General features: G+C 40.7%; 1 protein-coding gene across 2 annotated transcripts in view; it reads left to right on the top strand.

Annotated features, from left to right (window-relative positions):
• Positions 1–17524, top strand: part of CNTNAP5 (contactin associated protein family member 5) — a 724101-nt gene that overhangs the window by 587051 nt on the left and 119526 nt on the right. For both annotated transcript variants that reach the window (XM_087819922.1, XM_087819923.1), the window contains 4 exons: positions 412–539; positions 678–848; positions 4754–4972; positions 12347–12586. In XM_087819922.1, coding sequence (XP_087676048.1) covers positions 412–539; positions 678–848; positions 4754–4972; positions 12347–12586 — 758 coding nt within the window. The remainder of the gene's footprint in view (positions 1–411; positions 540–677; positions 849–4753; positions 4973–12346; positions 12587–17524) is intronic.

The raw sequence follows: 17524 nt of genomic DNA, 5'->3' as shown, positions 1-17524 counted from the left end.
GTTGGCAGGTGGCTAACACAGCTCCTTGGAGTGACTGGCGCAGGATTCGTGATGCCCGTTTCCAGTAGCTCCTGAGACAGCCGCCTCCTTATGGAGAGGCCCTGCTCGGGGTTACCAGCCCTGGCTGGGCGGGCAGCTCAGCTACAGCAGGCGGAAGCCACCTGCAAACTCTGTGTTTCTGGAGGGACCGAGGGGTGATGTGCGATCCGCTTGGTTTGGAAGCTGGCCGTGGGTTTTGCAGTGGGCGTGCTAGACTCACACGCATTTGGGAGATGAAAGGCCCTCGGTGCCCTCCTCCCGGCACCACCCTGCTGCGACTGCCCAACCAGCTGTGAAAAAGAGGAGTCTGGGTAGAGAGTCCCTAGATTATCCACATTTTCTCCTCTCTTTTCTTAAATTTATGTCTTGCAGGACAAATGATACCGGCTTTCTTTCCTTCAAAGACCACTTGCCTGTCACTCAGATAGTTATCACAGATACCAACAGGTCGAACTCAGAAGCTGCTTGGAGAATTGGGCCCTTGCGCTGCTACGGCGACCGTGAGTACTAAGGAAGGGGCTCTTTCTGCCCCGCGTGGGCCCGGGTGTCCTGTCCCCTCACCCCGTCCCTGCACTTCCCTGCCGCGAGCCTTACGGGCCGCGGCGGCCCACCATGCTCAAGGGGCCTCTTCTTCGCAGGACACTTCTGGAACGCCGTCTCCTTTTACACAGAAGCCTCCTACCTCCACTTCCCTACCTTCCACGCGGAGTTCAGCGCTGATATTTCCTTCTTTTTTAAAACCACGGCTCTCTCTGGAGTTTTCCTAGAAAACCTTGGCATTACGGACTTCATCCGACTTGAAATAAGCTGTAAGTTCCTCGTTGATGAATGACTCTTGTAGTTGGTCAACAGAAGCGGCTTCAGCCTTATCTTTGCCACCAAGTGCCTGTTTGTACCACAAAACTAATCTCGCTGGACATCCGTAAAATCAGCAATGGCAATTTCTAGTTCTTTCTAATGCTTTTTGCATTATTGTTACCTGTCAGTATTTAATCAGTCATTCTCTCACCAAAATAATGCATTTCCCAAATTCCGGTGGAGACCGATGGCAGTGTTCTTGGTCTGATCCATGGGTATTTCTTACCTATGGCTTTAAGCAACCATACCGCAGATGTGTTCATTGCATTTCCACGGAAAGCTAATGTGTTATTTTCATGCATCCTTTTCTTATTGGGGCCCACTTTTTTGTTATATTTTGCTCTGAAAGTAATTTCCTCACTTATGTCACCCCATTAGGAGTGTGTCACCACCCAGCAAGAGTTCCCACTGTTTCTCTCCCTCTTCCCATGAACTCGGGTGTATTTAGTGCATTGGACGGCAGGCTGGATCATTTTTAACACCCTATCTCCTAATTACATGTTATATAAAAAGGGAAAAGTCCTTACATATTGGTTTTTCTATTAACAATAATAACATTAACATTTCTGTTCCTTAAACTTCTACAAATTTATGAATGACTTCAAAATTGATTTTCTCTGCATGTCCTTGTTTAAAAGACCATAATCAGATTTGCCCACCTAACTTCTCTCATATTTATCAAAGGATATATTTTTTTTCATATTGAGCAATAGAAGTATAAATTTAAAGAAATGTTTTAAACATAGGGATAAGTTTGGTACAGATTCATAAAAATTCCATTCTATAATAAATTCAAAAAAATTGCAATACTTTATATGTAAATTTTTCAGAATCAAATCTAACATCTTTCAAATATCTCTGCAATAAAAAATAATCCACGAAAATGTTTTTATCAGAAAGTTCATCATATATCGCTGTTCTATTTGGCAAAGATCTAAGAGTTTCTGAGGATTTGAAACCGCTTGAGCTCTCTGTGTGAAGTTTGTATCCCCACCTCGATGGTACCATACATGTGTTTCGACAGGTGTGAATTCAGCAGTAATATCTCAGTGATAACAAAAGTGAAAAATCAGAACTTGAGGTCTTACTCTTAAAAATAAATACATACAGGGTGAGGCAAAAGTAGGTTTACAGTTGTGAGCACGGGAAACAGTTCCTGTATTATTATTATTTATTAATCATCGTATTATTTGTCAACTGACAGCTGTAAACCTCCTTTTGCCTGCCCTGTGTATTTGAATCTGCTGTGTTCAGGAGCCAGTAGTAGATCTGCAGTTCTCTGCATTAATTTCGCTCTTGAATATAACATTTTCTAAATGGTAAGTAATAATAAGCACTCTTTGAGACTTACATTATTAAAAATTAAAACTAATATTAGCATTGGTTAGGACTTAGACCAAAAACATTCTTTTTTTGTTGGAGGACTGTTTTATCACTGATGCTTCGAATCGCTGGCACATGGCAATCGTGAAACATCTGCTTTCAGCTGTGTGCGCTAGTTTTCCGACTTGCTACACTCAGGGGACCCCCTAATTCCTCCTGCACAGGTGGGCTGTTCGCACTGTCCTGCCTTTGTTATACCCATAACCATGGAGACTCATGTTTGTCATTAGGAGTCTCGTTTATCTGTGTCTAAATGGATGTTTTCTATAGTTTGACTGAGGCAATTGACCATATTACAATAATGTGACCTCATCATAGTCCCTTGAAAGCAAAAGTAATGTCTAACCCACAGAAACTTGGAACCTAAGAGCTCTAGCAAAAGAGCACAATAGTGTGGTGAAGGCCTGAGGTGGGGGGTGGGCGAGCCAGGTAGAAGGGGCCAATGGGGAATAAAACAGGACGTCTGTAATTCTTTCAACAATAAAAATAAATTAAAATAAAAACAACAAAAGAGCACACAGCCCTGTCAGGAGGAGACAGAAGCAGCATCTGAGCACTTCTGCAGACCTGCCCGCAGCCCAGTGCTCCTTCTGCAAATGCACACGATTCACAGGAGGGAAGGGATTCTTTAAGTGGAAGCGTTGACCTCCTTTTACTCCAACAATTGAGACTGTCACTGGGAGGAAACTCCTGGCTTTAGTGTGAAATAAGGTCCCTGGTACCTAACGGCCTGGAACTGAAACGTGGAGTTGAGTGCCAACAATTTCATAATACGAATATAATAACCGCAACTAAATTTAATAAAAATTAGGCCCCAAGGCCATTTGATTCATTCCAGCAGCAGCTAATGTCACGGCTTATCATGGAAGGGTAATGAGTGATGATTTAGTGTTAATTACTTTGCAATGTCCAATTTGTACTTTCTGGTACCGTATTTTGACTTTTGGGTTGTATAAAAATGTTTTAAATGCAACTGGTCTTACATTTGATGAAAATGTTAATTTCATGAGGATTAATTGATAAACAACCTGACAATTAGGTGCTATTTTTATTCCTATTTACAAATAAAAAAACTGAACTGGAACAAGGCAGAAAACTGGCTTTAGGCCTGGGTGGCTCTAGAATTCAACCTCTCAAATTTTACTTTTAAAGCCTCTACCTTATTGCTTTCCTCCAGGTCAGGGCTCACATTTCCTAGTTACATAAATTCCTGCAGATTGGGGCTTCTCATACCAGGACTGGCCTTCTGCTAGGGTTTAAAGCTGAGGAGGGAGTGGTGGAGGCTGGGGTTGACCTTTGGTGATTCAGATCTTGCAGTGGATGATTTTGTCAAATAAATCCCCGGGTTCTGTCTTAGGGTAAAGGACAGGGGCCATCTTGAGGTGCTCAGAAGGAAGGGAGGGTCTGATGAGTGAAGGTTCCAGCCACTGAAGGGATTGTCTTCTCCTCCACCCCAGTGTATCATTTACCTCTCCACTTCCTTCAGATTTAAAACATTTTTATATAGTAATAGAAAATACAATAGCATATACACAACTGAGAAAAAACGGGTGAACAAGTCTACTTTTAGAGTCAGATTCTACTTGCTATTTGAAAAACTCTGAAAAAATTATTCACACGTCTAAGAACTTTGATTTTTTTTTTTTACTCATAAAAAGGAAATAAAAGTAATGCATTTCTCATAGGGCTGTTTTGAGGATTAAAATTATATAATCTATGGTCAGTGCTAAGTACAGGGCCTGGCAGAGCTCACGGTACCACTGTGCTGTGGCTACCCCTCTGTCTCTCTATCACCACCACTGCTGCGGCCACCACCACCACCATCTTCACCCTGTTATAGGGACTTTACCCCTGACTGGCCCCCTGGCTTGAATGACATGCAGGCTGGTATAGAAGGGCAGAGTCAGGAAGGAGCCCAGGGTGGGGAGGGGGCTTGTGAAAACCAGGAACCACCACTGGCAACTGTATTTCCTTGGACAAGACACTTCAACTTTCCGAGCCTTTTTTTTTTTTCATCCTAGTAAAAGTGTGAACACTTATATCACATGTATTAATAAAATAACGTGGAGAAAAGCACTATATAGTCCAGGTGGTGGGTCTTCTCCTCACAGGAGTGGAACTGCCTAGTTAACCCAGAATCTATGGATGTCCAGGAGAACACAGTAGGAGCCAGATAAACTCAGAAAACCCAGAACCTGGGCACAAATGCATGTTTATCAGATTAACATCGCTGCCCCAGGTCCCTGTGCTATTACCTGAATTCTCACAGTCAGGATGGACTGGCCAAATAAGAGCTGGAGGCTTGGTGTTTGATAGATATAACTGTTAGTGGTAATTTTAATCCTGAAGGGCTTTCACCCGAAGTCTTTACCTGGCTACTGAGGATTGTTTGTTCCCTTCATTCACGGTACACTCTGCCCTCAACGCACTGACAGCTCCTTTCACCTCCTACCTGTTCCCTTCTCGGTTTCAGCTCCTTCTGAGATCACTTTTGCCATTGATGTTGGGAGCGGCCCCGTAGAGCTCGTAGTCCAGTCTCCTTCTCCTCTGAACGACAACCAATGGCATTATGTTCGGGCAGAGAGGAACCTCAAGGTGACCTCGCTTCAGGTGGACAGCCTCCCAAGGACAAGCATGGAGACTTCAGAGGAGGGACATTTCCGACTACAGCTCAACAGCCAGCTGTTTGTAGGTAGGGGACATTTTAAGGCATCCTTGCGCTGAAAATCCTACAAAACCACTCTTTGACCAGGTCAAGAAAAACCGCTTTTACTTTAGACCAGGTCAAGAAAAACTGCTTTTACTTTAGACCAGGTCAAGAAAAACTGCTTTTACTTTAGACTGAGAAATGATTCAAATGTGTCCTAAAACATTTACAATGGTAAATTTTATTATTCAAAGTCTTTCTTGCTCCATTAGCCACAGCAATAAGAGAACATGACGCCTCACAGCAAATTTTGAGGTGATCTCAGACTCTTTTTGTATCTTTTCTCCTTGTAGGTATGACCTTCATTCAGATATCCCAGGGCCCCTATTATTTTTCATCCTTATAATCATATTATACCCTTAGAAAAAGAATAGATCAGCTATTTACACCTTAGTGATGCTGGCTCCAAGTCAGTGGGCCACACTCCCCCCTTTTGGCGGATACCTAACTCCTAAGAATTATCAATAACAGTGTAATAAAATATGCTGCAGATTTCAGTCATCAGTAATATGATGGAGGTTTAAACTAGGAGTTTCTTTGATACTCCCTGAAATCCCATCCCTTGGGTGGCCGTCTTACTCTTGCACAGAAAAGCAGTCCTGACCCCCAAGCAAATGACTCTCCTCTGCTCATTCCCTCTTTGAGTCTCAGAACCAGGGTTAAGACAAGTCGTTCATCTGAACTTGCTGCCAGAGGTGCTCATGAGAGCTGGAAAGGCTCAGGCATCATTCACTGAGTCATACATTCATTCATTTCACAGTTACTGAGCACAGAAAACAAGTCAGCTGGATAGACGAGCTGTGCAATGACACTGCTCTCAGTGCACAGTCATGTGTGTGTGTGTATGTGTGTGAGAGAGAGGGAGAGAGAGAGAGAGGGAGAGACAGAGACAGAGAAAGAGACAGAGACAGAGGCAGAGAGAGAGAGGGAGTGAGAAAGTTTAGCTACATTAGTCCAGGTAGAAGAGGTCAGTCTAATAGCCATAATTTAGAAAGGACTTTTTATAAAAATGTTGAGCAGGGCACGTAAAGCTTTAAAGTACAAATAGAGCCATAAATGTTAGAGATACGGTAATGTTATCAAGACCAGAAGCTGCTCTTCTATAAAACTTGAAGTTCAGATGCTTAGAGCCATAATGTAAATAGGTTCCAAATGTGTCCAGTCTCCCAGATTTAGTTTTATTCCACTCTTCTTGTTTATCCAACTCTACGGCGCCTTCCTGTTGGTAACAAAACACCATCAGCAATCAATGGGTGTTTTTCTTGCTTCCTTTAAATTTGGGTTTGTAAAATTTTTAACTCTGAGGAAAGTAGTCACTAAAAGCACAGGAACTAAAAGAAAAATACCAGAATATGTAATATTTTCTTTTCTCAACAGGAACCATTCTTTCTTCACCTGCCATGTTTTTCATATCTGGCAGAAGCTAAGATATAAGTGATTGAAATTGTTATGGTTATAAGGCATTTACTTAGTCAATAACCTACTTAAATGATATAATTTACTATTAAACTATTTTTAAAATTTATATGGCTGTTTTAATTCTATTTAAACATCACATTTTATTGCTCTGAAGAAGTTTGTTAGTCATCAAGATTTAATGTGTTTTTGGTGTGAAATCAATTCAAGTAGTTTGCAATTTTCATAAATTATATTCATGCCAAAGTTTAATTTATCTTCAGGCAGTATTTATGAATCTTTCAGGCTAGAATGTGTATATAAAGATGGAATAATTTTTGATGCTCTCATGCAAATTTCATGGTGCTATGAAATTATCATATGTTCTGAATATGTGATAACTTTCTGCGAGTCAACAGGGAAAAGGGGCAGCTGTGCTTCATGGCAGGTTTTTCCTCCAGACGTTCCAACTAGATTGATCGCAAAGACAGTGAGTCGTGAGTGAGTGGATGGGTCTGGAGGAGGTATCTTGCTCAAGGTAGAGCCAAGGTCAGCTGTGGTGAGAGCGCTTGCTTCTGTGTTTCTCTCCAATAAATTCCAGCTCAGCTGTTACTCAGGTTTATTGAATTTGTCCTAATGTACTTGAAGAAGAAAAATGCTGTTGGGGGTCATTTTAGTTTGTTGGTTTGAATTTTGTTGTTTAGTGTTCAGTGATATGTCCATTTAGAAATATCAGGAGGCTGAAAATGCTGAAGTTGAGTATTTCTATTTTTATAATTTAGTGATTTAAAAAAAAAAGAGCAAAATCAAAACAGAGCATCATTCAGCACTGTAACCCCTGGTGGTGTGCTGTGCTCGTGAATACTTCCTGAGCACAGAAATGGGCTGAATTTTATAAAATAAGATGCACTTCTTAGCACTGTCCCTACTATGGGAATGTGACAAGTTGAGTGCTGACACAGTAGTCAATACGTTCAGGATTGCCAGAAATAATATTTTAAGTTATAGGCTTTTATCCCCATGACAGTTACATTTCCAACCATGCTGTTTAGTGGCCACGTGTCTTTAACAGAGTAGGAGGAACTTTATAGCATGTGGCTTCTGAAGTGCCTGCTGCATGCATGGACTTCCCGTCTTTGATACACTGGAGGCCTCATCCATCTGCTTTGCTGTTGCTACTAATGTCCAGTCCTTATGAGGATGGGGCAAGAGGAGTCCAAGAGCTGGCACCCCAGGCACTGTGAAATGAGGATACTTGGGTATGGATTCCAGGTGACCTGCCATAGCCATGGGCCTTGGTAGGAAAACAACTAGCCCAAGTGTACTCATCACCCTTACCTGCAGAGTGAAAATGAAGAGCCTGGGGACTAGTTTTTCACTCCTTGAGGGTCGGCTATCTCCATGTACATACTGGGAATGGTGGCTTTATCCTCATGCCCATGGGTATGTAGCTGCAAGAAAAGTCTCCCTCTCTCTAAATCCAATGCCACATTTTCCAGGTGTATTGAAATTATAGAGTGGGCATTTAGTAAAGGTGTTGGCCTGTGAGTCTCACTTGTTTGTGGCTTTGCTTTCTTCTTGCTTTTTGGTCTTTCATGGAATTTTTTTTTTTCTTTTTTGTGTCAAAATACACCAAAGTTACTCTCAACTTATAACTCCTTGGGGAAAATACTACAGTGACTACAGTGACTTGATAAATTATAAAGCTTCAGAGATCCCAATACATGACTCTTCATCCCCACTGGATGGGAATTAACATTCCCATGTTCAGGTGCTTCATGTTAAAGGTGATGAGGGCACACACACGAGAAGTAGAGGGTCCTGTACTCACACTCAAGGAAGGCAAGAGGAACTGAGCTGCTTCCCTGGAGGCATGAGCACTTGTCCAAATGACACATGGAGGTTTCTTAAGACAGGCTGAAAATGATGATAGTCATGATTTTAAGAGTTGATTCATACTTAGTCCAAGGAAGCAACATCACAATGGACACGCTTGATACCAAGGGTGTTCATTCAAAAGTACTTCTGGGAAGGCCAGCTAACTAATGGTGTAAGTTGTCAGGAAGAGTGATATGAAAGTCAAGAGGCTAAATACACATGTGTATGTTACTTGATAGGAGAAACTATGTAAGACACCATTGGAAGGTGGTGAAAATCACTTAGTTGCAGTACTGACCCAAGCTGTCTAATTAAATAGTTCATTTTAGGATTTCAAGGGGGTGAAAGTATATAGGCTTTGAAGGTTAAGGGATCTTAGTTTAACTCTTGGCCCTGCTACATAAAAAACATTTGATTCTTGACTCTGGCCAAAGCAATGTCTGTGACACTAAGTTTTCTCAACTATGTAACATAAATAATATGGACAATACCTTTCCCCCATTGAGTATTCAATGAGCTCATTATAAAGATTTTAGCATATAGCAAATATGTTTGATTTTTTTTTTTATAATTAGAGGCATTGTTCTGATTCTCAAACATCTTATAGATTAAGTATGAGCCTCAATTAAATGACTTTCAGCAGCTTTAGTGATAACACTGCATTTTTTTGATGTTCTTTCAACCGTCTCTAGACAAGATGTAGACAAGCAAATAAAAGTATGTAAGAGCAAGTGAAAGATCAAATCCGGGTAAGGACCAGGAAGACCATGGGAATGAATGAAAGGATCCTGGTGGGGAATGTGGCCAAGTGGCAAGTGCACCCGTGTCCTCTCTTAGTGCAGCTGAGGCTTGTCCTACAGGAAAGCAAATTCATTGTCAACAGACCTCCTGATTCTTCAGTGGAAGACATACTAGGATTTTTAAAATATTTTTTGTTTCAAAAAAATTTAGAAAAAGTTAAAATAAATACTGGGTGGACAAGACATATTTGAACTAAGGAATATATAGGAGTGTAGGTGTGTGTTTTTGTGATGGTATGGATGAAGAAGGGGAACCATGGAGGGTATGGGGGAAGATGCCAGACGACATAAATTCAAGGTATATGAGGAAGTCCAAAGTCAAGACAAAACACTGGGGAACCATTAGCAACTCAGATGCATGGTGCCCTGAAGTCCCAGCAGGAAGATGGAGAGATAAGTGGAGATGAGATCTTTCATGGTAGATCAGCTGTGCTAAAGATACAAGTTTGATTTTCTGCAATAATTGCTCTCTGAAGGGTATCAAATAGGGGTGGCAGAGTTAAATTTTCACATGTGGTTGACCTCTCCGATTGCAAAGTGGCGAGTGGATCAAAAGAGTCAGGGCTGAGAGTTGGGAGACCAGTTGCTGGGATTCAAGCAGGGTGTGCTCTGGGTGTGGATGGAAGCAGGTGTGTGCATAGGTATCTGGGAAAGCTGGTACACAGGGCTGGGCGGGGAGAGGGCTGTGAGAGAGGAGGAGGGGGAAGGCTGTGGCTGCATTTTGCACAGTACTCAAGTTGCACAGGGAGTCACAGCGCCAACACTACTGTACACAGTAGGTGATGTCAGAAATGGAGGCGCTGACAGCCTGACAGGGTGTGAGTGTGTGGGCAGGGGACATATTTTTAGAATTATTTTATACTGAGTCTATGTACAGGGGTGGGTAAAATTATTTTTGCAATTGTGAAGACACGAAACAGAGTTTATTCTTATATTATTATTAATTTATTGTATTATTTTCCATACAAACAACGGTAAACCTACTTTTCCAACCTCTGTATTACTTCTCCATAACGAATAAAGGAGTCTGACCTCTAGTGTTTTAATCCCTTGCAAAGAATAAAAAAGCAGTCAGGTAAAAACCGAAATTTAATTTATTTGCCATTTAGTTCAGAGTCCCTTGTGTCATTGTGTTTTGTCAGCATCTGGGTTGGGCTGATCCCCTTGTTCTGGGTCATTCTCATCATGTTCTCTGTGTCTCAGACGTCGAGGCATGTGTCTGTCAGAGGAACCCCCCAGCCAGCTTTCCATTTATAAGCTTGTCGACTGAACCATGTGCAAAAACATGTGCCCTAGATGCTGCGTTATCCACCTTGGCCAGAAGAAAAGTGCCACTAACGAGACACACGAAGAGTTATTTAAATCTACCACAGGGAGTGACTACAAAATGAGGAAAAATAAGCCAAACATTTGACTACATAAGTCCTGTCCTCTCTGTTCTACACAATCTCCTGGGAAGAAATTACGAACCTTCCTCTATGATCTGCTTTATTTACAATCGATTTATCTTGTGGTTAAAGGACGCTCACTCACTAAAATTGAGACAGACAGGAGAATGCAATTTGGGTTTGACCTCCTGGCCAGCTTGGGTATCACTTACCAGAACTGAAAATAAAATGGAGTTTTATCATTACTTCAAGACAAGAGACTGGGTTAATCCTTCGGGAACATTCTGTCTTTAGATGCCGTTAGTGACTGTCATACATATATTTACAGGTCTCATGACCTGGACTGATGCAGGGAAGGCAGGATTGTCTCTACTCCCACCCTATATTGCCACCATCCCCATTTCCAATATTTGTTTGTCCACCCTGCCAGACTAACAGATGCCAGAAAAATTTTACGTTACATATTCATTTCTTTAACTTTCAGCTCTGTTTCTTGTTGAACATCTATATTCCTAGTCTGAGACAGCATATTTGGAATTCATCTCTGTATCCATCCTAGTGGAAATGTATTTTTATCCAGTTATCTGCCAGACCAAGATTTAATAAAGTTACAATAGGAAGAACTATAAATAATGAGGCACACAAAGCAGAGATGACTTACACAGCAAATCAGTGGCAGCCAGTCCTTGTTCTTTTCCAACACACTTCTCCCCTCCATTAGTACTCCAGGTAGACCTGGAGGACCTGAGTGTCCTCCATGCCCTGTGCATGGATTTGAGCCCAAAGCATTGAGTTTAGAATAGAACTTAAGTTCTTTCATGCTGGACATGTGTCTTCTCTGAGACCATCTAGATGATAGGATTTAGCTAATTTCTTGGCATGCTGTCACTTAATACACACTTTTCTGATATTAGAGGTTTAGGCCAGTAGAGTCCTGGATTTCCAAAAGTAACAAAACATTCTGTATCTTTGAGTCTCATCTGTTGCAGATGTCTCTGAAACCTTCAAGATATAGCCTCCTCAGAAAGTTCGTTGCAATCTTTTTTCTGTATTTCAGAAGAAGAAATTTGTCTTCCAAATAATAATTTGAGGGTAATCTCTGGTATATATATATATATATATATATATATATATATATATATATATATACACACACACACACACACACACACACACACACACATATATACACACATACATACGTACATATCATGTGAGGGTTCAAGAGAAGGGATAGCAAGAAAAGTGATTAAGGGTGTTTTACTTCTGAACTAAGATTTACTGTAAACACATGAAATAAACTTATTCTTATTTGACAGATCAAGTAACTGGTGCTCAGGTGAGTCAGTGGTCGTTATGGCTAATCATCTAGTAGCATGGATCTTGACTCCATGTCTGTACTGTCTAAAGTCTAGCCTCTTTCTAGTCCACTGCACTGCCCCGGATAAGCATTGCAATACTCCTTGCAGTTTCTCACTCCCTGAGCCTAACAGCTACTTCTAACTTTGCCAGAGGCACAATTTCCCTCTCTGTACTCCACTTCACAGAAATGTCTGCTGTGGACCAAAAACACACTTTATTTCATCTGCAAGGAGCATGACAAGTTCTTATCTTAATGTTTTACCTTAAGTATGTAAAATACAAGATTCCACATGAATTACAATCTTTAAAAAATTTTTTTGAGTGGATCTGTATGGGGGGGGGGGGAAGGTGGCATTTGTCCCAGTTTGAAAAGGAATGCATTTTTCATAGGCCCTTTAAATTTCTAATTCTCCATGGAAACTTTAATGTAAAAACCCACCACAGCATCACAGCAGAACAAGAGTTAACTGTTGGAAATACCAATACAAACCCTATGATACATTATTTATTTTTTCCTTTTGTTTTTCACCACTTAGGAGGAACATCATCAAAACAGAAAGGCTTTCTAGGATGCATACGCTCCTTACACTTGAATGGGCAGAAACTGGACCTGGAGGAGAGGGCCAAGGTCACATCTGGAGTCCGGCCAGGATGCCCTGGACATTGCAGCAGTTACGGCAGCATCTGCCACAATGGGGGCAAGTGTGTGGAGAAGCGCAGTGGGTACTTCTGCGACTGCACCAATTCACCATATGAAGGACCCTTTTGCAAAAAAGGTACAATAGGCATTTTTGTTTTCCCATTTGCTGTGTTGTGGTACCTACATCCCATGACCCAGTCATATTATTCTGTCACCTTAGAGAGTCCTCAAATTATCATTTAGTCTTCCTCAGTTTATCTGTGTTAAGAGACTCTGCATATCTCCTCAACATAATTGCATATAGTCATTATCACTATATGTGGACACTGGCAGCAAAATTGTACTAAATGGACAGTAAGAGAGCAACAGGCTCTCCATGGCCAAGGGTCAATTTAGCACTGGGAAAGGTGGACTCTCACTTACATTGGGCCACCTGGATCATGAAGGGTGCACTGACCTTTCCAGTTCTGATTCCTCAGTCCATAAATGTAATCAAAGTATCATAGACTCTAGCCTGGAGGAACCTTAGATACCCTTAAGCAATTAAATCATTTTTACAATAGGGATAGTGGAGGTAAGCCAGTAAAAGCAGTATCATGCCTTTAGTAAAATCTCCCTATTCTACAGATGACATAATTGTGGTTTGAGGCTTTAAAAGTCCTCCCCAGACACTTACATTTAGTTCACCAGGGGGCTGAAAATAAAACAGAAGAGTCAAAATTCTGTCCCTGCTGCCTTTCTACATCCCCTCAAATCTTATTAATTAACTGCATTGACAAAAGCTAACCATGATGGATGTGCACCTTAGACAAAGAATGACAGTCATGATGTAAATTACCTAGATGAATTCAAGGTAACTCTACAAAATGTAAAATCTCATTTTTCATTGTAAACAGTATTTTTAAATAGAATGATGAAAGATTTGGTCTACTCTCTGTCTTTGCAGAATGCTTAAGTTTATTTTATTGATAAGATGTTTTTTAAGTAAATAAACAAAATATTTAAAGAGCAACATTTAGAGAGACCCAAGGTGGCGGTGGACTAGGTGGAAGCTACACTCACCTACTCCCAGGACCAAACTGGAATTACAACTAAATTATAGAACAATCAACCTGAATAACCAGCTTAAGACTAGTTGAACAGAAGTCTAAAACCAAGGATTTACAGAAGAAGCCATGTCAAGACTGATAGGAAGGGAAGGGACATGAAAAGGGCTGACCCTACTCCCACAGGAGGCAGCTGAATCTGGAGGGATATCTCAGCTGCAAAGGTTCCCCTAAGGAACTTAGGGTCTCAACCCCACACCAGGCTTCCCAGCCCAGAGAATCAGAGCCAGGAAGAGGCAGCCACATAACATCTGGTTGTGAAAAGAAGCAGGGTTTTTGTCTGCCAGGGAGAGACAGATAGAGACCCAGGCGCCCTCTTTAAGGGACAGCACAGAAAACCTCATTTGCAGCCACTCACCCAGACTCTGGAAGAAGGGAGGCAGAGCAGACTAAAGTTGTGTGAAGAAAGACTGGGGTTTGTGGCTCCAGGGAGAGAGCTGAAGGGATAGCTGCCAGGGTCCTGTGCTGAGCCCCTTGCCCAAACCACAGATCCCATCGTTCTTGAATGAAGCACTCCACTGCATATGACATCAGCCTGCGGGAAGGTGATAGCCTCACCCTCTAGATTACCTATCACTCCAGCCTATGGAGCTCACACCCTGCTGAGGAGTCAGCTGTCTGGACCCTGGGTATAGAAGGCTGGTAGGACTCAGAAAGTGTCAGTGATTGCTTTGTGTGGCTCTAGGATGGGGGCTATATTTCCTTCGCACACAAAATTGGTGCAGAGTCCTTACTTCACATGGCCAAATCTTGGTCTCTTTGGGCCTGATAAACATTACTGGTCTCACCTTGCTAACTCCCTGAGACCTTGACACACCACAAAGTCCTTTAGTTACCTTATGGGAGACAGCTAGCCTCGGTGTATCCTTGGAATTTTACTCAGTGGTCTCAAACCCAACACTGGCACTGAGATTGAATCTATATCAATCTGGTGAACACCTGGTGACTCACTGAGAATCAACCTCTTGCAACTCCAGTACCATCAGAGGTTTTCTCAGTTACTGAGCCTAATAGGCAGCCAGCAGGCAGAGGCAAGTGGAGACAGATCTTAGGATGACCTGGCTCTAGGCCTGATGCTGGAAAAATCTAGCCTTGATGCACAACTAGGTCCTCCCCACTCAGGCCCAGCAGAGGTAGCCACAAACTATGGATCGATTTATAATTTCAAACAGGTAGGCTAGAGACAGTCATAAGAGTATCTAACATTGACCTGCACCAGAATCCCTCCCAAGAGCCCCAAGAAACAACAAACCTAGTTGCAAGCTTCAGACAACATCCCAGCAAGATCCAATAAGCTACACAAGAGGTGCAACCAAAGAAATATCTCGGGAGGCACCAGATCCTGCTGAAGTAAACTCGGATTCATGTGATCAGCACATGCACAACAGGTTGTACACTTTGGTTAGAGTCAATCCTCACAGTCATCCATGAGGGTTGACCTGACACATTAATGGGCTATTAGCAATGAAGATTCAGCTACAACTGGAGAGCTCACATAACCCACACAAGGGACATTCCTGAAGCACCACACTCAGGTGATTAAGAGGATTGCACCTCTGGGTCCCAAAACATACCTACTACATTAGTCCACTCTAAGAATACTGGGAGACATAGCAAATCCACCTAATAACAGAAACAAATATGAAGAGGCAGCCAAATGGAGAGACAAATAAACATGCACCAAATGAAAGAACAGGAGAAATCTACAGAAAAAGAGCTAAATGAAATGGAGGTAAGCAATCTACCAGATAGAACTTTAAAATGGATATAAAGATGCTCAAGAAACTTAGTGAGAACTTTAACAGTGTGAAAAACAACATAGAAAGCATCAAAAGAACCAGTCAGAAACGAAGAATACATTACCTAGAATGAACAATACAATAAAAAGAATAAACATTAGATCAGATGAATTAGAAGGTAAAATCAGTGATTTGGCGAACAAGGTAGTATAAAACACCCAGTCAGAGCCAAAAAAAATGATTTTAAAAGTGAAGATAGTTTAAATGACCTTTGGGAGAACATGGAGTACAACAACATCTGCATCATAGGGGTCACAGGAGGAGAAGAGAGACAGCAAGTGACTGAGAACCTATTTGAAAAAATAATGGCTGAAAATGCCCCTAACCTGGTGAAACAAAACTAAACAAAACAAAAACACATGTCCAGGAAGTGCAAAGAGTCCCAAACAAGATGCAGAGAGGCACACACCAAAACATGTTGTAATTAAAATGTTAAAGTTTAAAGACAAAGAGAGAATCTTAAAAGTAACAAGAAAAAGGCAATCACTTACCTACAAGGGAGCTCGCATTAGACTGCCAGATGATTTCCCAACAAAGGCATTTCAGGCCAGAAGAAATGGCATGAACTATTCAAAGTGAAAAGCAAGGACCTACCAACCAAGATTATTTTATCCGTCAAGGCTATCATTTAATATGGAAGAAGAATTAAAGAGCTTACCAAACAAGAAAAAGCTATGAGTTTATTATCACCAAACCAATATTACAAGAAATGTTAAATGTCTTCTTTAAGGAGAAAAATAAAAAAGAATAATAGAGGAACATAGTTATAAAGAATAAAATAGAAATAAATACAATCACTTTAAATGTAAACTGTTTAAATGTCCCAATCAAAGGCATAGGGTAGCTAAGTGAATAAGAAAAACAAGATCCGTATATAATGCTATCTGCAAGAGACCCACCTCAGAATGAAAGACACACACAGACTAAAATTAAAGGGTTGGAAAAATATATTTTATGCAGATAGAAATGAATAAAAATCTGGTATAGCAACTCTTATATCACACAAAATAGATATTTAAAAAAAGTTATAGGAAGAGACAAAAGCTATAGGAAGGACACTACATAAAGATAAAGGGAGCAATGCAACAAGAAGATACACCCCTTATGAACATATATACACCCTACATAGGAACGCCTAAATATATAAAACATATCTTGATGGACATAAAGAAACAGAGATTGACAATAATATAGTTATAATAAGGGATTTTAAACCCCACTAACATTAATGAATAGCTCTTACAGACTAAAAATCAACAAGAAAACCATGACCTTAAATGGCACACTAAATCAAATTAATTGAATTTATATATTCAGAGCATTTTACCCCAAAGAAATAGAATATACATTCTTTACAATTGCATGTGGAACATTTTCTAGCATAGACCACATGTTAGGAGACAAAAAAATCTCTAAATTTAAGAAGACTGAAATCATATTAAGCATCTTTCCTGACCATAATGGTATGAAACTAGAAATTAATCACAAGCAAAAAAACTCTAAAAAACACACAAAGACATGGAAGCTAAGTAACATGTTACTAAACAATTAATAGGTTAACAGTGAGATCAAGTAAAAAATTAAAAGATACCTTGAACCGAATGAAAATGAGAACACAGCAACCAAATATCTGTGGGACACAAGGTAAGCAATCCTAAGCAGAAGTTCATAGCATTACAGGCCTATCTCAAGAAGCAAGTCAAATCTCAAATAAGCAATTTAACAGTACAATTAAAGGAACTAGAAAAGGAAAAACAAACAAAACCTTAAGTGAGCTGAAGAAAGGAAATAATAAAGACCAGAGCAGAAATAAACAAAATAGAGTCTTAAAAACAATACAAGCTCGGCTGGCATGGCTCAGCGGTAGAACATCTACCTAGGATCCAGGAGATCATGGATCCTGGTCAGGACACATGCTCAGATTGCTGGTTCGATCCCCAGCAGGAGACAGCTGATCAATGACTCTCTCTCATCATTGATATTTCTATCTCTCGCTCTTCTCCTCTCTCTCTGAAATCAATGAAATGTGTATATGTACAAGTAATACAAAAGATCAATAAAACCAAGAGCTGGTTTTTTGAAAAGATAGACAAGATTGACAAACCTTTAGCCAGATACATCAAGGTAAAAAGAGAGGGCACCTAAATAAATAAAATCAGAAATGAAAGA

Source organism: Miniopterus natalensis, chromosome 8 (assembly GCF_054644295.1).
Source record: "Miniopterus natalensis isolate mMinNat1 chromosome 8, mMinNat1.hap1, whole genome shotgun sequence".
NCBI lineage: Eukaryota > Metazoa > Chordata > Mammalia > Chiroptera > Miniopteridae > Miniopterus > Miniopterus natalensis.
The sequence above is the reverse complement of the archived record's forward strand: the minus strand, read 5'-3'. Positions and strand labels throughout refer to the sequence as shown.